The sequence below is a fragment of the Pithys albifrons genome, chromosome 13 (assembly GCF_047495875.1).
Source record: "Pithys albifrons albifrons isolate INPA30051 chromosome 13, PitAlb_v1, whole genome shotgun sequence".
Taxonomy (NCBI): domain Eukaryota; kingdom Metazoa; phylum Chordata; class Aves; order Passeriformes; family Thamnophilidae; genus Pithys; species Pithys albifrons.
In genome coordinates, this window is record NC_092470.1 from 773,133 (window position 1) to 796,205 (window position 23,073).

General features: G+C 44.5%; 1 protein-coding gene across 1 annotated transcript in view; it reads right to left on the reverse strand.

Annotated features, from left to right (window-relative positions):
• The window catches only part of CIB2 (calcium and integrin binding family member 2), a 55,960-nt gene that overhangs the window by 23,054 nt on the left and 9,833 nt on the right, over positions 1-23,073 (reverse strand). Inside the window, exon 2 of the mRNA XM_071568529.1 lies at positions 19,963-19,997. Within this exon, the coding sequence (XP_071424630.1) occupies positions 19,963-19,997 (35 nt within the window). The remainder of the gene's footprint in view (positions 1-19,962; positions 19,998-23,073) is intronic.

A 23,073-nucleotide genomic window follows, 5' to 3' on the forward strand; every position in this document is an offset into this window, starting at 1 on the left:
TTCATAAGCCAGTAGAGTTTAAAGGCAATAAACAAATGTTTTTACAGAGAGATGCAAGTCCAACACTCACAAATCTAGTTCTGCTCTCCAGGTTTGCTTCCTGTGCAACAGAATTCAGTTTAGTTTTCTAAGAGAGTTGGGAAACATTCAAAGGTCATGAAATACCAGCGTTTCTAATGTTTAGAAGCTGACTACCAGTAAATTATAAAACTGTCTCAGTCTTATGCCCAACCTGGGCAAAGACTGCACAGATGCTTCTATAACATCACTGCAAATTGTTAACTGAACTAACTTAAAATTGTTTATCCCACCCTTTATTTGCTGTCTCCAAACATTCCAGTGAATGAGTGCAAAAGCAGAGCCTGAAAGGCAAGAGGAAACAGCCCTATGGAAAGAAACCCCCAAATTAAGCAGGATGTAAATTTTAAAACTACCTTGGCACATTTATTCTTCCTGGGATTCTCACTCAAACTAGGAATGAAAACATTTCCAGTGCAATGGGTATTCTATTCAAACTCACCAATGGATCTCAAATGTTGAGTTCTCAAACTGCAGACAGAAACTGTCTGGGAAGTAAAACATTACCTGGCTGGAAGCAAATCACATGTTGGATTAAATTCTGCTGGTTTTCTGATTTTGCTGATTCTGGTAATATCTTATTCTAGTGGACAAGTATGTGGAATCCAAGACTGTCAAATAACAGAGGCAGAAGGATGGGGAGGGAACACCTGAGTCGTAGTGCAGGAGGGTTACTCAGAGATCAGTGTACTCAGCATGAATCTGTCAGTCCTCTGTCCAGTGCCACAAGTGGAAAAAGAAGAGTGAAGCTCAGGCAGTTGCTGTTCACAGAAAACATCAGGTTCTGTAAAATGTAATTATCTTATGGGGAAGTTTAGTCTGACTCTGAATTCACAAAGTGCTCAGGGCAGAATGTGGTCACTTTGTCATGTCTCGTGCCAACATGGAGTATTCTGGTCTCTCCTTAGGCCACAAGTCTTCTTGTATGTATTAAAAAGCTGCATTTTGGGACTTATTTTCCTTTTAGCAAAAATTCCTGCCTGCTCACCAGGTCTGCCCAAAAAGACCAATAGAGATGCCCTTTTTTAAACAGCAGAACAACAGAGCAGTTCCACACCAGGAGTGCCTCACCAGCCTCCATCCCTCCATTCCTGGTGCAGCAGCCTCTCACTCAGCCCCACTCCAACCAAACAGATTCCTCAGGGGTATTAAAACAATCTCTTTTCTAATGGTTGCAATGTGCCACACAGAGAACACACAAAATGCAACACAGGACCATGTTTTGTGGGACCCTTGGGAAGCTGATCCCTTCCCATGGCACAGCAATATTTGTGCCACACCAGAAATGAGAGCTTCCCTGATCTCAGCACTGCTGCCCCTGGCATTTCATAAAACCCCTGGAATTCACGATGCAACAGCCATTTCCCTCTCCAGCAACTCCGTCGTAAACAACAGCTACAAAGACGTCTCTAAACACAGCAGAAAAACCAGCTTAAAAGCACTTAAAAGGAAGCAAATCTTTCAAATAAAATATTCACCTAAGGATTATCTTGGTTTAAAAAAGGTAGAATAGTAACACAGTGTTCTAGTCTTCAAGAAAACATAACTTATTTTGGAATAGCTAGAACAGTAAAACTGTGTTCTAGTCTTCAAGAAAACAAAGGATCACTGTGGGCAGCACTTCCAAAGACAGGACATGACAATCTCTACTTGGTTTAACTGCCAGGATTGACTTTTCTCTGCTTCTCCCACTATTAGACTCGCATGTCTTTGCTCTGTCTCCCCCAACAGGGCTGTGAATCCACATACCAAGCTGGGCATCTTCAGGCAGTTCTCTTTTGGAAGACAGGGCAGGGACTGGAATAAAGGGATCTGTGTTTCCCACTTTACAAAGCTTGTTATATTAATCTAAAATGCAAGATATGGAATTTCTCCATTTGTCAGTAAAGGACTCTTAAACCTCATAATTATGTATATAAAAAAGTGATGCACTTTCTACTTGCAAGAAACATATGACAAATCAGAAACTGTGGAAAAGTGTTAGTGAAACACAAGCATATCACGAAAATAGACAAACATCTCTCTATAGTACCAAAATAAACAGCCCCAAAAATGTGAGCTGAAAGTTGCTTTAGTGCTGGGAGTAACACAGTGCTACACAGAGGCTGAACACTCAGATGGCAAATAAAAAGTCCTTATTAGAGACACACAGGAAAGCACTTCACTGTCACCACTGTGACTCTCAGTGATCTGGAACTCAGGATTGTTTGGATGGAAATACTGAGGCTTCATATGATGCTCACCCAGTGTAGGGCGATAGCTCCGATATGAGTTGAGGGAAATGCCTCAACCCCCTGGAGGGATGCTGGCAGGGCAAAGAGACTCCAGTGTCTCCCTGAAAGTGCTCATTGCTGGGGTTACTGAGGAATGGAGTGTTATGGAAATGACATGGCCTTTCTTTGCTGCACTCTGTGGCACCCTGCAGAGACCCAAGGAGCCACCCCTCAGGCATCTGTCTATCACCCCCAAAATATTGACTATAGTCACTCAACCTACCTAAGGGAAAAAAGGGTATAAAAAGAGATTGGACATGAGCAAAAACGGGGGAGAAATCATCATCATCTCTGCAGGGGTAGCTGAGAGCAGCTGCCCTGCCTCCTCCCACCTCTTCAGACAATGTAGGGGTGAGAAATCATGTGCTCTCTATACTTTATATTTTATATCTTATATTTTACTCTTTTACATGCTTCTACTTCTACTTTACGTCTACTTTGATCCTTACTCTATAAGCACCTTATTTGCTAACCATGTTTTGCTACTTTAATACTAATAACAATAACTTGCTTTACACTTTGCAACTTATTAGGTATTACTTTATATTAGTTGTGTTCCTTTGCAGTGTGCAGTTCCTTTTCAACATGTGTGTTGATGAGAAGCAGCTTTGTTCTTTCCTTTTGCTTTGTGTTACAGAGAAGGTGGTGTGCAAGTCATTTTGTTGCCCTGTGTTACTGAGGGGGGCGGGTCTAGATTTGTGGTTTGGGTAGTTGTGTTTCTGGTTGGTAGTTTTCTGTTGTTAGTTTCTGTTTGTCATGGGAGTGGAATGCACTGCTGTATTGAAACTTGAGTTTGGAGTGTTTGTAGAATGTGTTTTGTGTGCTGGTTTCTTTTGGGATTTTTGTCATCAATTAAATACAATCCTGCAGCCAAACATTATCACCAGCAATGCAAAACCCACAAGAACTGTCACATACTTGTGTCAATAAATGTTATTTCAGAAGCTGTTGTGGAGAAAGTTCTTTTCTTGCTTAAGTGTGGTTTCATAGCAGAGGTCAGAAACCCTTCCAACCTGTGTGCTGTCCATAGGTTGATAGGCAGTGTTGGGTCCAAAGACTCTGATTTTCTGGAGACACTTACAGCTTTTAAGCTCATATTAATACAGGTGGGACTAGAAATCTTTGCATTTCTGCCCCTCTCCCTTTCACGTGACACCCAGTCAAGGGGGAAATCTGGAAACAATACTTACAGAGCACACAATATCATCCTAACCCCAAATGCAGCCCTGGAAGGCACATGTGGGTCGTGGTGCCCACATGCCATTTGCTGGAGAGCAACAATCTTGTTGGGGCTTAGAGGGAGAGAGACCAAAGTTGGCACATGCAAAGCTCTGCCCAGCTGCTTCCTGACACTCCTTTTCCCAGGACAGAGGTTTGTCCCTTTATAACAGGCAATACCAGTGCAAAGGAAACCTGTCATTTCCTGCTGACAGTTCTGTGGACCCTCTTGTCCACAGAAATCACAACCATCAATTCACCCACCTCTTCAGCAGCTTAAAGGAGGATCTGTTTTTTCAGTTCTAGACTCTGCTGGAATTAGCAGCTGCTGGACACAGACATGTGCAAGCAATCAGCAGCTGCTCTGACATCCTAGTTTCCTCCCAGTTAACTCTTCCATTAATTCACCAAATGGGTCAGAGATCTGCAGCTTTCCACCTGAGTGGATTCCACACTAAAGCATCCAAATGAGTCTGTAGGAAGTGGCTGTGATCTGACTCCTGCAAACTAAATTGCAGCAATAAAATAGTCTTCCATATGCTTTTAGCTGAAAAGGATCCTGCAGCTCTCTTGGTAACAGCCCTATCAGGGCATGGCCAGTTGACACCACAGTGGAAAGGGCCATAAGGTTCCTTCAGCTTGGGTTCCAAACCCAACACAGTGTGTTGCACTTGCTCCATTTCCCTTTATAATCAAACATAAAAACAACCAACCTCCCTCTCTGATCAACCAAGCGAAAGCAAAAACCAGGGACACCTTTTCCCACTGGAAGGTCTTTATGCTGGAAGGTTCTTCAGGGACTCAATGCACTGCTTTGTGACAAACTGGATTCCCAGTGTAACAAAATGCTGCGGTTTGTAGTAAACAGGTTTTAAAAATAGCAGAGAAAATTCCTCAGCCTCTTAAAGTGATTCCAAGAAGGCCCTTTTGAAGGAGTCCCAACAACACTGCTGTTTTTCTTTTCCACCAGGTGAGCACTCCCTTTTTGGCAGGAAACCTGCATTTCTGATCCCATATGCTGTAACACAAGGGAAAGTTCAGCAGACAGCAGGGTTATTTAAACCCATAACCCTCTGCCTTTCTGCAGTCCATGCCCCCAGCCTGGGCTGCTGAACACTGGGACAAACCCCTGGGTCAGCCCCACTGTGCCTTTCGCAAATGCTGCTCCCATTACTGACCATTCTGACATATCTCTCAAAGCCATTAATGATGAACTGCAAACAGAAAAGAAAAAAATCTCTGCTGAAGGCTCTGATATTCCTGCTGACCTTGCAGAGGCTGAAGGCTCTCAGGCAGTCTGGACAGAGCAGAGCAGTTGTGCTCTGGAGAGGAAAGACTTTTTGTGCTGCCGCTCAGTGTGCCCCTCTCAAGCAGCACATCTGCAAATACCCGAAAGCTGCTTTAGTTGTCTATTCCACCCCCAGAAACCTTTGTGTCTCCTCAGGGAAGCACTGAAAGGTTTTCCAGTGCTGTCTGAATACATGCAGGCTTGGAAAGGTGCCTTTGCCATACACCATCATGTACACTCAGAAGCCAAGACCTGCAACCAGTCTCATTGTCTTTCAGTGGTGATGGGTACAGATTCTTCCTAGAAGATGGCTCTAGAAGATTCTTCCTGAGCCATTGTCCTAGTTCAGCAGCTGGGGCCAGTTTATCACTGTGTGGGTGTGACCAAAGCTGTGCATTCTACACCATGGATGCCATTTCCCACGAACTGTTAACAATGGACCATTGGCAGCAGCTGCCCAGGGCACACCTGACCCCTCAGGCTGGGAGCTGGCTGGGAGAACTCCCCTCTGGGGAGTCCTTGGCACCCCCACACCCACCTGAGGGGTCATGTCTGCTCATGGGCCAGCAACGATTCCAAATTCCCTCCTGACTCCCAGAGTCAGATCCCCCAGTGTGGAACTCCCTGCCCTGGGGGAGGGACTGGGGGCTCCCACCTGCACCTGAGGGGAGAGAATCTTGGGCTTTGGGGACTTGGGGAACCACTCATTGGATCCAGAGGAGGAGCAGAACCTCAGCAGGAGGAGTCCACCACTTTCCACCAGACTGTGACATCATCTGCACCAACAGGTTTTTCCCTTCTTTTTACTTTGGACTCGGGGGAACCACGTGGGGCTCAGTACAGGGGCCACCAAACCCCATTGTGTTTGTGCCCCAGGGGGCTGGGTTATACTTCTGGGTTTTGTGGGTTAAACCAAATATCTCTTTGTGCCATTGCATTTATTGTAATATTGTTATTGAATTGTAACTCTGACTTCTAATCTCTTTTATGTTGGGTTTGTTTCTCCTGCTGGTTTACCTTTAAACCAGCACAGACATGCAGAAACTTTTTCCCATTCCTGGATAGGCCTCTTTGTCACCAGGATGCCTCATTTAGTCTGCCTGGAAGAAGGAGAGGAAAAATTGCAGTGCCTTCCCTGCCACAAAGAAGAGTGAGAGAGAATGCAGTTATAAACTTAATGGCAAAATTAATTTACTGATGATGCTCTGTCCCCACAGGTGCTGGTATGTGCTTAAGCTTCACGTACTACACTCAAGGATGAAGGCTGTGATTGTGAAATCCAGTCTAAACACAGACTGGTGATCTGCCCTTGCAGAAATTCTAAGCCCACCACCCACCAACGTCCTTGCATAAGCACCAACACTTAAAAACCTGCAGTGAGGTTCAGGGAACTGATGTGGCTAAAAATGCAGAAGTTTTCAGTCAGCAACTTGAGGTAACTGAAACAGTTGTGTTATGGGTTTAGCCAAGTTGGCCAAGAAGTTAGGCTTTAAAGTTCAGACCAGGCCTGAAATTGTCAGCTGACTTGAGCTGGCCTGAGCTAGCTCACAGCTGACTTCTTCTAGCCAATAATATTGCATTCCATACCATACTACATCATCTCAAAGAGTGTGAAATCCAGTGTGTGGGAGCGGCTTAGTTAGTTCCACTATGGCTGGAGTACAGAGAAGACTGCTGCAGTTCTTCTCCTCTGTTAGGCCCTGCTCCTGCTGCCACTACATCGTATTTTGTTTGAATTCAGGGAAGGAGAAATATTTTGTTGTTATACTTTCTCCTTCTTGCAGGGTGTCTTTTAGAGTACTTATAGATTTAGAGTAATACACTTTGTATTAACTGGGGAGTGGGAAGTTATTTCTTGTTATACTATACATAACTTGTGTAAGTGTGTGTTATATTGTAGTTTTCTCTTAATTTTCTCTTTTCTGTATAAATACATGTAGTTAGTTTCAGCATAAGCCTGCTTTGAGGGGTTTTCTTTCCTCTCCCTCTTCTTTTTCCCTTGGCTGGTTGGGGGGAAGAGGAACCCTTTCTCTCTGTCTTGGACAGTTGGCGTTTTGCCAGCTCAACCCAAGACAAGTTGCAACAGCAATGCAAGAAAAGGGTGGGTTAACTTTTCTATTAAATTAATCAATTAAGCAAGGGCAGAACAAGACTTGCCCCTGCAAACAGTAGTTTTAAAATCAACTCAGCTGCCCATCAACCAGTGAAACCCAAAAAAGTTGTGTTTAGAAAAGACCCCATAACACAGTGTTTCCCCCCACAGCCTCCTTGTGGGGGGACTTTCCAACTTTCCTTTGCCACTTGAGATATTTCATATGGCAAAATGGTGTGCCAGAGTCTGTCCCCACTCCTCAAGGGTGCAGCACCCTGGAATCAAAAAGGGTGACCCTTTGTGGGTATTTGCTGGACACAATTTGATGTCTCCAAACTCATAATTGAGCCTCCAGCTACACCTGAGGAGACCTGAAAAAAAGAGATTTCTAAGTTTACATCGTGCAGAGACCACTTTAATTTGCCACTGAGCTTTGAGAGCGAGTCAGGCTCTCACCAAGGTCACCTCAGGTGTGCAAACAGAGCAGCTCTTCCTTGCCTCAATATCCATACATCTCCACCAGGAAATGTGGTGACAATACATTACAGCTGGCTGGGCTGCCTCTGTAACAGGAACTCTGCTCTGAAGGACTGCTGGAAACAAAAGATAAAAGCCTGTAATGGGTCACTGATTAGAAATAAGGAGAGGCTGTAAAGTGGCCTTTAGGAATGAACAAACATCTCCTCCAGTTCTGGTCCTGCCTTCATAGCAGCAATCACCTGATTTATGCTGTGAGGGGAAAGCATTTTATTCAGCAATATACAGCCTATTTATTCCTAAAGAACAGCAATGCATTCAAAGACTTGAACATTCCAATCAAGACCATCTCAAAGACTACATTTTAGGTTGCTCTGCATGTTCACAGAAAAGAAGCAGCACAATGGCCTAACTGCAGCAATGAAAGGAGGCAGGGAGTGCAGATGGACATCCCACCAGCAGCTAAGAGGATGGAACAGCCTGTGCCAGCAGCAGCACCACCACAGAAGTTTTCAGCTCCACTTTTGGTTTTTCACCACAATCAAAGATCTGGGCTCATGTCCAGATGCCAGAGCTGAACAGAACAGCTGGAGAAGGATTTCCTGAAGCACACAGGCAAGAATTCACCACCTCAGAGACCAGAAGGAGTACCGCCAAGCCTATCCAAAGCCCTGGTGTCCCAGTTCAGCAGGTGGGACTAGTTTATAACTGTGTGGGTGTGACCAAAGCTGTGGATTCTAAACCCTCTCTGCCATTTCCCAGGAACTGTTAACAATGGACCATTGGCAGCAGCTGCCCAGGACACACCTGACCCCTCAGGCTGGGAGCTGGCTGGGAAAGAAGCCTGGGAGAGGAGCTGGGAGAACTCCCCTCTGGGGAGTCCTTGGCACCTCCACACCCACCTGAGGGCTCAGCTCTGCTCATGGGCCAGCAACGATTCCAAAATCCCCCCTGACTCCCAGAGTCAGATCCTCCAGTGTGGAACTCCCTGCCCTGGGGGAGGGACTGGGGGCCCCCACCTGCACCTGAGGGGAGAGAATCTTGGGCTTTGGGGAATTCTGGGACCATTTGTGGGATCCAGAGGAGGAGCAAAACCTGGACAGGAGGAGACCACCACTCTCCACCAGACTGTGCCATCATCTGCACCAACAGGTTTTTCCCTTCCTTTTACTTTGGACTCGGAGGAACCACGTGGGGCTCAGCACAGGGGCCACCAAACCCCACTGTGTTTGCACCCCAGGGGGCTGGGTTCTACTTCTGGGTTTTGTGGGTTAAATCCAATTTCTCTTTGTGCCACTGCATTTATTGTAATATCTTTATTAAACTGTAACTCTTGACTTACAGTCTCTTTTTTCTTGGGTTCATTTCTCCTGCTGGTTTACCTTTAAACCAGTACACCTGGCAACAGAGAGGTCTGAGCAATCAGCCCCTCTGAGCCCCTGGAGTCTCTGAGATGACTGTAAGTGAAAGAGGTAGCAGAATCTGAGATGGGATGGCAGAATGCTCTGATGGGAACTCACTGACAGCACATGCTCCTGCAGATGGACAGATGTGGGACTGGTCAGCTGGGAACAGCTCCAGTCAGACCCACAGCCACAGGGGAAAAAAGCTGCCTGAGCTCAAAAAGGAGGTTCTTTAATATGTGGCTGAGAAACTGAGGCAGAGAGGCCTTTGGGGCTGCCAACAACTGATAGGGAAAATACCTTCAGTGTCTCAGATTTATGCCAGACTTACACAAACTGCTTTTGCAGCAACAGTTAAATGGTGCACATGGTAACTGAAATATAAATCTCTGTGCTGCACCAACTCCAGCCTATTAGAGAAAAGGGTCTACTATGTGAAGCTGAAACCAAAATGACAGGAAACTTGAAACCAGGAATTTCAGATAGAAACTGAAACCACAACGCACTAAATTGCCACACTTCCACAAACAGATAAAGAACAAAGAACAGTGAGAAACACAAGCAGGAAGAGCTGAAAAGAGAAGGAATTCTGTTATGGATATGCTTTGTCCCTTTTATGCTTTTCAGTTGAAGTTATTTTCATTACAGCAATAAAATACAGTAACTGGATGCAGAAATCAGACTTATAAAAAGGCAGCACAATAGGATAAGAAAAGGGGGATAGTTGAGCTTTCTGACAGTTTTTAGTTATCAGCGAGTTTTTAGTTAACATGTCAAGTGTTGATTCATCTCTGCAATGCAAAATGAAGCAGCACAAATTAATTCAAGAGAATATTGCATAAATATCCTCCCAAATCTTCTTCAGTAAAATCAAAAAGAAATTATGAGAAATATTTTAACAGATAATTTACAGTAATTCATTTATGCTAAAAGATCTAGTCATCATCCAGAAAGGCTTTGACTTTCAAAACATGCACTCTGCTGTTCCGAGAACTACATGATGTGCAATAAGAATAGATCAAAGCAGTTTATGATGGTTTTTTTTTTTAATCACCACTCAAATCCCTGCTCACAGGAGCATCATCCTTCTGCTGGTGACACCAAGAAGCACAGAATGACTGAGGTTGTGAGGAAGCTCTGGAGATCCTGTGGTCCACCCTGTGCCCAGCAGAGGCACCCACAGGAGACTTTGTTTGAAGGAGAATTCATTAATTTTCAAGTTTTCCTGAAGTTCTTTCTTCTCCATCTAATGTTTTCACATTTAACCCACAGATACTTATTTTCTAAAGCTCTCTGAAGGATGTCATCTTGCTTCTTCCCATCTCATAACCTGCTACTAACCTCAGTGCTCTCCTCCTGCAAGCTCTCAAATCTTTGTCCTCATGGCTTTGGAGCATCTCCAAGAATGGATATTCCTCCCCGCCCCCCACCCCACCCCCACCCCCCCTCCTTCCCTGGGTAGCCTGTTCCAGTGCCTGGTCACCCTCACAGGAAGGAAGAACCAACCAGCAAGCTGACCAAAATACTATAAAGGAAGGGTTTATGGCACAGACATGCAGGAACTGTCTAGAAGCCGTTTTTTTTCATTCACAGATGATACAGAAAGATTATTAACACCTGTCCTAGTTCAGCAGCTGGGACCAGTTTATCACTGTGTGGGTGTGACCAAAGCTGTGCATTCTACACCCTCTTACCATTTCCCACAAACTGTTAACAATGGACCATTGGCAGCAGCTGCCCAGGACACACCTGACCCCTCAGCATGCAAGCTGGGTGGGAAAGAAGCCTGGGAGAGGAGCTGGGAGAACTCCCCTCCAGGGAGTCCTTGGCACCTCCACACCCACCTGAGGGCTCAGCTCTGCTCATGGGCCAGCAACGATTCCAAAATCCCCCCCTGACTCCCAGAGTCAGATCCCCCAGTGTGGAACTCCCTGCCCTGGGGGAGGGACTGGGGGCTCCCACCTGCACCTGAGGGGAGAGAATCTTGGGCTTTGGGGACTTGGGGAACCACTCAGTGGATCCAGAAGAGGAGCAGAACCTGGACAGGAGGAGCCCACCACTCTCCACCAGACTGTGACATCATCCTCACCAACAGGTTTTTCCCTTCCTTTTACTTTGGACTTGAGGGAACCACGTGGGGCTCAGCACAGGGGCCACCAAACCCCACTGTGTTTGTGCCCCAGGGGGCTGGGTTCTACTTCTGGGTTTTGTGGGTTAAACCAATTTCTCTTTGTGCCATTGCATTTATTATAATATTTTTATTAACTTGTAACTCTGACTTCTAATCTCTTTTGTGTTGGGTTTGTTTCTCCTGCCAGTTTACCTTTAAACCAGCACAACAACAAAAACAGTAACATAATTAACAAGAAGATCAATAGCAGCTTCAGGATGTTCTTCCCCTATGTAGTTTCTTGCCTAAGTTCAGGAACATTCCCAGGAGTACAGAGTTCCCTCAAACTACATTCTTTTTCCAACAGTTGAAACAGCTTTTTCCAATATTTTTTTCCCCCAGAGCTGACAAGATGGGAATTTCCCCTTTCTGCATATAACCCCCAAACTCTTGGAAAGAAAACCAGGAGCTGTGTCCCAATTCCTCCCTTCATCTACACAGGAACTTTCTCCACAGAGAGCTTCTCCAGCCGTTTGCTCCCTTAAAAGGAAGACTTTCCAGACACTTGGAGGAATCCACTACCAACTCTCAGGCAGGTTTCAGATTTAAAATGCAGCACAGAGCTGGACTGGCTCCAAGGTCTGCTCTGCACCTCACCTTTCACCCCTCCAAACCATGCCTGGAAACAGAGAACGAAACAGAGGGGTTAATTTTCTTCTCCAGAAAGGTTCCAAGGTTTGCTGACTGGTGCCCAGTTAGTGCCATGTTCCCCTGGCAGCTGTCCAGCTTGGTTAAGCCTATCTCAAGTGACATAACTTTAATGGAGAAGTTTTGTGCTTTTTGCCTGGGACAGACCCCCCAGAGCACCTGCCTTTGAGTGCCCAAGGACTTGCCAAGTTGTACTTGTCTGCAGGGAGGAGCAGAAACAGCTGGGCTGGCCAGCACAGAACCATCTTGGCTGCTGCAAAATCAGATTTACAAAGCTGAGGGGGAGAAAAACTGCCTTTCAAGACAGAACTCAACCATCTATCCCCATTTACAGCAGCCAGAGAGGCACATGACACAGTGAGATTCATTGCTGGGAATAAAGTGCTTTCCCAACCTTCCCTCACATGTCATTTTTCCTTCCTCTTTGTGCTTCTCTCTATGGGATGTTTTCCAGCACAACAAATCCTTTTTCAGTGGTGATGCCCAAAACTGGGCACTCTCCTCCTACTGATTCAGGGACCCCTCAAGAAAAAGGATTTTATCCCTTCTCCATAAAATCATATAGTCTTTACAAATTTTCAATCAGACCTGTACTAACTTTGTATTTTATATTAATTTTTGATTTTAGCTTGTACCTTAGTTTGTCAGTGATCTTTCCCATGCAGAGCTTTAGACAAAGAGGAATTTAGCCCTGTAACTGTAAGATGAACTTTAAGAAATAAACCAAAACCTTGTTTAGATTTGAAGCGCAATTGTAAGAAATAAATCAGCAAACCTGTCTAGTTGAGGCTTGAAGCTGTAACATTGTTTAGTTAGAAGGAAATACAGAGCTGCAGAGACAAGAGCAGCCCATTAGAGCTGTTAGGAGACACCCAAAATATCCTGCTTAACTCTGGGGAGGGGTTTTCAGTTGTAACTCAGGATATAAACCTGGAAACACAAAAGTTTCGTTGAACATGTCGTTGGTGGAATTATCCCCCATGTTCCCAGTGCTAAATAAAAGGAAGAATTTAGTTCTATTCTATTGAATTTGATTGTTTCTTAACTCATTACTGAGGTCCCAATGCAGCTGACTTGGACTGGAAGTCTCACATTTTATAAACAATGCTGAGGCTAAATCATCATGGAAAGACATTTTCCTTTCTTGCAAGAGCACTTGAGGGGATGGTGTGTATTTGTTAGAATTATGCTCCTTTGGCTTAGATCACCAACTCCCTGCCCCATCTTTTTGTTACATTCTGCACCTGCAGATTTGCCTCAGCTCTGAGCACTTGAGAGTGTGAAATTCCTTCTGCTCACTTGGAATCTAATAGTGTCTCTAATATATTGAGCACTGTTGAAAAAGTTCCTCTTGATCTTCACAGTGTCTGCAATTCTCTTTACCTGGGTTTCTTACCAATTTCAGTAATTTTCTGTGCTCAGCAGTGCCTTAAACAAGGGCTGAGTGCACTCCCACCAGTGCAATGTGTAAAACCCCTTAAGAAAACAAAGATATGCTGTACCTGCTTTTTCTCTCTGACTTCCAAGAGCAGCCACTGAAAGGAAGGTTTGCTTTTAACATGTGCACAGTGGCTGTCCCTGAGCATGTGTTGTATTCTGAGCACTTTTAGACTGATTGTCTACCAGTGTTCTCTGCATCCTTCCCCACAGCACAGTTGTGTCCTCGTGGGGTTTCTGCTGATAAATACCCATCAAACACCAGACGTTTCCATTCTCCTCTTCCAACAGGCACACTTGTCTGCTGCAGCCTCACTTACTTTATTCTTTTCCTATTCTGTGTTAATTCCTTCTTCACTTTAAATTCATAAATTCTGCTATTTTCTAATAATTTTCAAATGAGCTGCACTCAGATTACCAACCAAAAGAATGTCCTCAAGCCTCTGAGCACAGCCTGTGTTTTGGTTGACTTAAGCCAGTGCTGACACCAAGGTCCTGCTCACTGAGGTCACTGTGTAGGTCAGTCCAACACCTCCAAATGCTCAACCTTGCTCTCCTCTCCTCTGGCTCTTGTGGCAGCTTTTGCACTCACCTGAGCCCTCAGAGAGCTGCTTCAGCTTATTGAACCAGCAGAAAAGAGATTTACTGCTGCTTGGGTTTTGGATGGACTACTTTCCCTGTAGGGACAGATAAAAACACTTAGCCCATTTCACCTGATTGTAACCTGTGTTGTTTTCCAACAGTTTAAATCAGCCTGAATTGGAGCTGCCACATTAATCCTCTCATCCCAACCCACACAACTGTCCCTCTGCCTCCCTCACAGCCAAGCAGGTGATGGGCAGCCATGCAGGGTTTTTTGGGTGGTGTTCTGGTTGCTCCTTGCTGGATCATCTCACTCTGCTGCAAGAACTTCAGTTCAGCCCCAACAGAGCTGGTCCTGCTCTGGACACCACCATGGGAGCTCCTGCAGTGCACAGATGAACTCCCAGCAGTGCTCAGTTCCCTTTGCACTGAGACAGGGATATGCTAATCCAGCAAGTGCTAATTAACCAAGGGATCACAACCCTGCTAATTAACCAGGGAATCACAGCCCAAGTCCTGCTCAGTACAACTTCACCTCAGACATGTAGAGACACTTCTTGATTCTACTCTATTCCTTAGACAGTAATTTGTATTCAATCTAATCTGACAAGACAAAGGAAGAATTATCCTCATGCTTAAAAGGCACAGAAATGTTCCCTTTGGGCAACACAAACTATTTTGAGTGGTGACCTGTTAAAGGCACTTCCACAGACCAGTGGCAGAGAGTGAAGAGGAGCTTCCAATTCCCCATCTCCATCCCACCCAGAGCCCCCACATCACACCTGCTGACACAGAAAGGCATTCCCTTGTCCTTGAAAAGCAGGAGGATCTCTGCCCAGTTCTGTGCTGCTTCCTTCACCAGCAGGTCCCATGGAGCAGGGACCTCCTGGACCCTGTCACACTTGCCAAGGAGAAAAACATTGCAAATTCTCTGCTTGCAAATATGGTTCCAAACAACCCAGTTTTTAAAGAGGCATATGGAGTGCTCTGTTTGGCTCTGTGGAATTGTCCCAGTTCAGCAGCTGGGACCAGTTTATCACTGTGTGGGTGTGACCAAAGCTGTGCATTCTACACCCTCTTACCATTTCCCACAAACTGTTAACAATGGACCATTGGCAGCAGCTGCCCAGGACACACCTGACCCCTCAGCATGCAAGCTGGGTGGGAAAGAAGCCTGGGAGAGGAGCTGGGAGAACTCCCCTCCGGGGAGTCCTTGGCACCTCCACACCCACCTGAGGGCTCAGCTCTGCTCATGGGCCAGCAACGATTCCAAATTCCCTCCTGACTCCCAGAGTCAGATCCCCCAGTGTGGAACTTTCTGCCCTGGGGGAGGGACTGGGGGCTCCCACCTGCACCTGAGGGGAGAGAATCTTGGGGTTTGGGGACTTGGGGAACCACTCATTGGATCCAGAGGAGGAGCAGAACCTGGACAGGAGGAGACCATCACTCTCCATCAGACTGTGACATCATCCTCACCAACAGGTTTTTCCCTTCCTTTTACTTTGGACTCGAGGGAACCGTGTGGGGGCTCAGTACTGGGGCCACCAAACCCCACTGTGTTTGTGCCCCAGGGGGCTGGTTTCTGCTTCTGGGTATTGTGGGTTAAACCCAATTTCTCTTTGTGCCACTGCATTTATTGTAATATTGTTACTAAATTGTGACTCTGATTTATAATCTCTCTTGTGCTGGCTTCATTTCTCTTGCATGTTTACCTTTAAACTGTGCTGCCACAGTCCTGCAGGACACAGGAGTGGTCCCACTGAAACAAACTGGGAGCTGTTCTTGCCATTCCCCAGGGTCCTGTGTGCAATACAGGCTCAGGGTTTGGACATGGCATACACCAAAAAACAACCCCAAAATGCTGTTATTTAAAAATATTTGCAAACCCAGATAACATATTTTTACTGTCTTCAGTGTCCTGATATCAAACTTCAAGAAAAGTTTTACCTCAGTCTCACAAGTCAAGGAAAACTGAAGAAGGCATGGAAATGTTCTATGACAATTCCATGCAGAAATACCATTACATTTTATATATATAATATATTAAAATATATATATTTATATTATATATAATACTTCATTTCAACCAGTCCTTATCTGCTTGTCAAAGCTGGACCGTGTAAACTCTCTCTCTGCAAGTGTGTTTTACGTACAGCAAACCCCCCCAAAAAGAGAACAGAACTTGCTGACTCCTCATTTCACAGCCAAGTTTTTCAATCCTGTAAATCCCCACCTGTCTGACGTGCACTGAAATTTTATGATTTCATTACTTTGGAGTATCTGCTCTTGGAATCTGCTGTGTATCTGCCAAAGTACACTTTCTGTATTTTCTCAGGATGTTTCAAATTTACAGTTTGAAAATGTTTTCCAGATTAAAAAAAAAGTTTGCTCATTCAGATTGAGCAGTTTCCTAATTACAACCTCATTGGAGATGTTTGGCTTCCTATTCCCTTTCTTTTATCAGCGTTTTACAGTTCTGAGTCCATTCTCCCCCCACCAATGTTATGGTCTTGTCATAAAAATGGTCACGTTTTATCTCATATTCTTTAAATTGGGTCTGCACTGCACATGTTTTATGCTTATTTCTCCATAAATTTTTCTCCAGTTGTATTTGAGGTGTACAAGTACCTGAATCAATCACTTCCCTTCCTGCCGTGGAAATCAATGATCCTTTCAGGTTAATTCAAATAATTCCTGGGGATCCTCCCACAGGAGAAAAAGAAGTGCAGGATGGGACAGTATCACAGTCTACAAACCACTTCACCCACAATTCTCAGTTATTCAAAGCAACAAAGAGAACACGAACTCATGTAATATGTCAAACCCTTAATTCATAATCATTTCCCCTCACAGGAGCACAGTACAAATACAAGTAACTGGCTGTTTATAAAGCTTTAACAAATGAGAGTCTAAATAAAATTTGAGAAAAATAAAGCAATTTTTTGACTGTTTATAAAGCTTTAAATTTGAGTCTGAATAAAATTTTTGAAAAAATAAGCCTTTTTTTGACTGTTTGTAAAGCCTTAACAAATTTGAGTCAAAATAAAATTTTAGAAAAATAAAGCAATTTTTTTCAGTTCATCCAATCCAAACCTATTTCAGCAGTTGTGTATCAGGGAGAAACAGAAGAAAAGGACATGCTGATTTTTAAGACTTAGGGGATGGCTAAAGGCCTCTTTTACTCAGGAAATTAAACCATTTGGGATTTTTTCCCTCTGGCTGTATAATGTACCTGAGATCTGGTGGCTACATAAGCACATCTTTTATTCCATATCCAAATGCTGGAACTACAGATGGCACAGAAATATCAATTTTCAACATTTAAACCACAAAACTTCTGCTATTTTGGGCTCACAGCTGTTTTTGTGACCAAACCCCATTCTTGCCAAATTCAGTGTTCTCAAGCAGAACCAACACCTTTGCAGCCCTGACAGCAGAAGGTGACCATTCATTCTTATTGAAGTTGCATGATTTTTTTAAGCTGCCACAGACACAGAATGACACTTCTTTATGGCTCCTGATTATGGGTCATTCTGAGAGGTTCAGTGTCATCACAATTCGTTGTGGTGGACAAAAAGGGCACAGGTGTGACACACAAGGTAATTCATTATAAAACAGCAAAAAATAGGATGAAGAAGGAAAAAAGGAAGATAGAAGAAAGATCTCTCAAACTACAAGTTACACAATATGTATCCTAAATCCCACCCATGGTCAGTTTTCATAGGTTCAGGGCAGTGTCCATAAACTTTATTACAGCTTCTATTTGGATGTTACTCACTGTCCAGATGTACTTTTGTTTCATGAGAAATCATCTACACACATTCCATTCCCATGCTTGCTTCTTTCAAATCCTCTCTTATCTCACTTTATTTCAGTTATCTTGCCAGTTTTCTCACAGTTTTAATTATCTTTCCCTGTCCCCAGCTGTACAAGGAGGCACCACTCTACTCTAGGCCTGGAGCTGCCTGCAGCCTCAAAACCTTCTTAATTCACAAAACTTTTCTAATCCTCACAGTTCAGAGCTTTGCTAAAGAAGTTCCATCACTGCCATGGCAATTCCCTCCTGAGCCACTCTGAGAACAGCAGGTCTAGAGCCACCCTGCACTAAGCTGTGCTCATCGTTGGACCATTCCCAGCCCTCACTGCACACTCATGTTGAGGGGTTTCTTTCAGAAAACGGGCATTTGAACGATCCAGGCTGCATCAACTCTGTGAGACTGGAGCAGGTATCAGCTGAGATCAACAAGGCCACAGCTGCTGTTGACAAGTAAAGGAGAAGTCACTCCCTAGGAGTTCTCAGTGACTCCCCAGAAGTTTCTCATGAGAACACTTTGACTTTCACACAGCACCCCAGAGGTGTACCTGAAAACATCTAGGATTGAGTTCATCTAACATTGGTCTTGTGAGATACAGATTATAACCAATTAGAGTTTGTACTTTGATGGTGTGAGGTTCAATTTAGCCAATAGAACATAGCCTTAACCCTATATAAACCATGTGCAGTGTGTAATAAAGGGTCTTTCACCATAAACCTCACAGGCTTGTTGCGTGAAGTCCTTTCCCTCCGCAGAAGATTGTTTGCTTTACACACACTCTGACTCAGCCACCCTTCAGCCTTCACACAAAGGTGCTCTAGCCATGTGAGCGGATTTGAAACTGCAACCCCTGTGTAGGAGGGCCCTGGCCCAGGTGCCAGCCTGGCTCAGGGGTGGCACTGCCACGCTGTCCCTGCACAGGGGTCACAGATGTCATGCTCTGCTGAGCAGTGACTGCATCGTTTCTCCATGAGGAATGAAAACAAGGCATGCAGGAAATGATCTGAAATGCCACCTCCACTTCTCCAGGAAAAAATCAAGCACCACAGTAAATGCCACCAGTCCTGCCTTAGCAGAGCCACCGAACATCAGTGTTGCTGAGGTCGGCAGTAACACTTCTCTGACACCATGTCTACTTTGGATGTCAAAGCTGTTCGCAATGCTTATGGAAACAAAGCTTTTCATGCCTGAGAAGCCATGGAAATTTGAGAACCCCAAGCATTGTGCCCAGGTAACTAAGAAGGCCAGTGGCATCCTGGCCTGGATCAGGAACAGTGTGGCTGCAGGACCAGGGCAGTGATCCTTGCCCTGTACTCAGCACTGGTGAGGCCACACCTCGAGTGTGTGTTCAGTTTTGGGCCCCTCAGTTCAGGAAAGATATTGAGGGGCTGGAGCAGGTCCAGAGAAGAGCAACGAAGCTGGAGAAGGGACTGGAGCACAACTCCTGTGGGGAGAGGGTGAGGGAGCTGGAGGTGTTTAGCCTGGAGAGGAGGAGGCTCAGGGGAGATCTCATCACTCTCTACAGCTACTTGAAAGGATGTTGTAGCCAGGTGGGAATTGGTCTCTTCTCTCAGGCAACCAATAGTAGGACAAGAGGGCACAGCTTAAGCTCTGCCAGGGAAGGTTGGACATGAGAAAGAAATTCTTTCCAGAGAGAGTAATCAGGCATTGGAATGGGCTGCCCAGAGAGGGGGTGGATTCTCCATCCCTGGAGGTTCTTAAGATGAGACTGGATGTGGCACTGAGTGCCATGACTTGGTAATGAAAGTGGGGTTGGATCAGGGGTTGGACTTGATGATCTCACATCTCTTCCAAGCCAGCTGATTCTATGATTCTATGCTGATTCTATGATTATGAGTTCCTAAGTCTAGACACATACCCTGGATTGATTCTCCCCCTCCAATGGGGTAAAAATCCTGAGGAAAAACAACAGGACAGGACCTGTGTCATATTTGCACAGATCCTTAACCTGAATAGTTGGAAGATCAAGAACCCATGATAAGAAGTCAGCAAATACATAGGCAGAAATTGCTTCAGTTTGGGTCAATCCATCACTACTAACACCAACCCCAAGGCCCTTCTCTTGCAAACAGTGCCCCCAGTCTTTGTGCCTTTCTGGGGGGGGAAAGTTTGCCCTGAAACTTTCTCAGTGCTCTGCATTTGAAGCTCCACCAGCTTTGCCCTCTCTTCAGCCCATGCCAGAACCTGTCCTGCTGGAAGGATGTGCCCTCATGGACAGAGCTGAGCAGAAAGGCAGCAAACTCCTTCCCTGCCAACTCCCTGGCTCATCCCTAGGAAAGTCTGTGACCTTAATCTGATCACCATCAGTCTCCTTCTAACAATGACAAACTGTATCTTAAGTCACATCTCACACTCCTTCATTCATGCAAAATAACTGAGTTCAGTTGGTTTCCTCACAATAAAAATATTCAGTCCCTTCCACAGGAATCACCAAGGAGGAATTTAATCCAATTTACTTACCGAAGGATTTCCTTCCGAGTGAAGAAAGTGCAATCCTGTTAAAAAACAAAATGTGTCATTGTACTACAGGAATAGTTAAAACAATCACAAATAATTATTTCTCAACCTTTTGGAAGGAAACTCAGATCTGACGGAAAAACATTGAGGATGCCATTTGTGTACAATCTACAAGCAAATGTGCTGTAAAATAACTGAAATATCCCAAGGACAAGCCCACCAGGAAAAAGATATTGTTAATGGGGAACTCCAGGAGAAAAAAACTCAGCTGGTTGAAACACTTTTCTAATGTGGAATGACCAGACCAGAAAATAAATTAAATCCAAAAAGTAAGGGACATCCTAGAAACTATAAGTAACAACTACTCAAAGTAAAATGTCTTCTAAATTGAATTCTAAATCTCCTCTATGGGAGATAACTGGGTTACTAATAAAAGTTAAGTACTTATTTATTAGTTATTGACTCTTTTTGCTGTCAATAACTTTGTGCTGTGTCACTTTGGCAAAGGCTCCAAACTCCATTGTCAGAACATGGATAATTCAAGAGTCCCTGCTCTGACCAACAGGCAAACTACTCAACTCTCCCTGTGCCATCATACAATTTGAAATAACTCACTGAAATGCAACGTGGAGCTCATTGGACATGAAAGCAGAGATTGCAAGCATTTACTTGAACTCTAAATGGTGTGGGGAGACTGGATTGACACTGGTTTAATTTACTTTATGGACATCTGGAAAATTCACAGACTGCACCAAAGACCATCCAAGCAGTGGAAGAGTTTGCATTTCATGCATTTCTAAACCGGTCACAAAACGAGTTACAGTTTTAGGCGATGGGAGGGAACATAATAATGAGTCCCATCCCATTAACAGGAATATTCCCTCATCTCCACTGTCTTATCTAACACTTACTTAAGGAATTCTGCCCTGCATCCAAAACTCACAGCACTGCTGGCAATGAAATATTTGATCATCGGTTGACATTGTTCATGAATTCAGAGCATGTGCCATTTCTTGTCCCCCAGAACACAGTTCCTCTTGATTGTCCACCTCAACATGGTTCCTCCTGACTGTCCCCCTCTCCCACGGGCCCATGGCATGTGGCAAGGCATTTGCCCAAGAATCCAGTTCTTAGCAGTTTTCCCCCTTTAATGTCAACCAATTTAGAATAAATCATCTTTTAAAATCAGCTACTGATAACATACAAGTGCTTGATCCCCCAGCTCTGCTCTCCAGCCAACTGGTGGAGAAGGATTTCCTTCCCAAGCTGAGCCATCCTGGCTGAATCCCAGCTTCTCCCAAGGAGGGCACAGCAAGGGCTGCAGCAGCTGAAGAGCCTGTACCTGGTGCCCAGGGCTGTGCCTGCCCTGCCCCCATCAATTATTGACTCTGCCTGCCTTGCCTCAGATCCAGTGGCAGGAGAGCAGCTCTTCCCTCGTGGATTGGGTGGCAGAATCCTGGATTGGGTGGCAGAATCCTGTTACAAGGCACAGGAGAAGTACCTTGGGAGCTCTGACACTGGTGGCACATTGTCTGCCACTGCACCAGGGGAAATCGGAGCCTGTTGCTTAAGAACTCCTTAATTCCAGCATAATCAACACTCAAACTGCCACTTAAGGCTGATTCACCGCCTAAGAAAAGGGAGGTGTCACCTCACAGATAACTGAGATGCCCTCAGCAGAATCAGTCTGTAATTATAGAGGGAACAGCAGCCACTGGTACTTAATCAGAAAGGGAATGGATATGCAAATAGAGACAAAGAGTAAAAGAAAAGTTCCCCTCTACCTTGCAGAAATCACCCAAAAAAGCTATTGGAAGACAAATTCAGAGATCAGATCATAAACCATTGTTGCTGACAGTCCACGTATTTTTTCTGATATTTTATTTTAAGCTGAGTTGCCTCTTGTCATTGTCTACAAACACTCTTTCCTGCCTATTTTTTAACCAAACAACACTTTGGCTACCATAAACTAATCCCACTCATGGCAAACCTTCATAATGGAGGCACTTCCAGTTGGGATCATTTCCTTTTATTGCCTTGGCACACAGTGGTGGAGGGAGATGAAGATAAAAAAAGTTATCTATTGCAGGAAAGGGGTGCAGGACTGATCATTTTTTTTTTCCTTTTTTTTTTTTTTTTTGAAGCACAGCCCTAACTTGGATTAAAATCATGATGGGACAAAGGTCTAAATAACATAATTACATTTCATAGTTGCTGGAACTCCAGCAATTTAATTCCAATTTAATTAAAGAATTTTGGCCAAAGAAACACGGAGGTGAATCATCCAATTTTCTCCTGGCTACTTCATTCATGTAGAAAATACACAAAGATGGACAATAAATAGTAAATTAACATGTTAAATTCACTCCCTCATGAGGAAAGGTGAAGTGGGTCCTGAAAAGTATTTGTCCTTTATGGACGTGATAACTTTGGTGTTCCCTCAACCCAAAGGTATCATGGAACACACCTGCTGCTTTGTGGACTGTCCCTGAGTTTATTATGAACCCAAAAAGCAACCTGTGTGTTCTATTTGGTCACTAAAGCCACCGGGAGTGCTGCTGAAAAAGCACAAACTGAACAAAGAAACAGTACCAGAGTTTTCAAGATTCTTCTCAATTCAACAATTCTGGCAAGAATTGATCCTGAGAACCTTTGCTTTTATTTCTAGTGCTGCACAGTGGCCTGAAAGGCCTTGGCTCACAGCAGGTCCATCATGGGTTTATCTTGTTTAGGGCAGAGGCTTTGCCCTGTCCCAGCCCCTGAGAACATCCTTTTCCAAGACCAACTGCCCCACTCAGGCTGTCCCTGAGCCCTTAATAATCAAGTTAATTAGAAGTCTGACATGGGATCACTGCTGGTTTTTTGAAGGTAAGATACCCCTTAAACAAATCTGCAGTTATCCACTTGGCACCTTATGTCTAGCAAAGACAACAAAATCAGCAAAGAGAAAGTTTCCCATTGATTTCATGAGATCATTTGATTGTAAAATGGAACTTGATACTCAAATTTAGCATTTAGGTGGTTTCACTGCTTCTTGAAACCATCTGCAGAGAGCAGAGGCAGAGGGCTGGTGTTCCTGGCTGGTCCCGGTCCTTTCTGCAGGTCACCAAACAT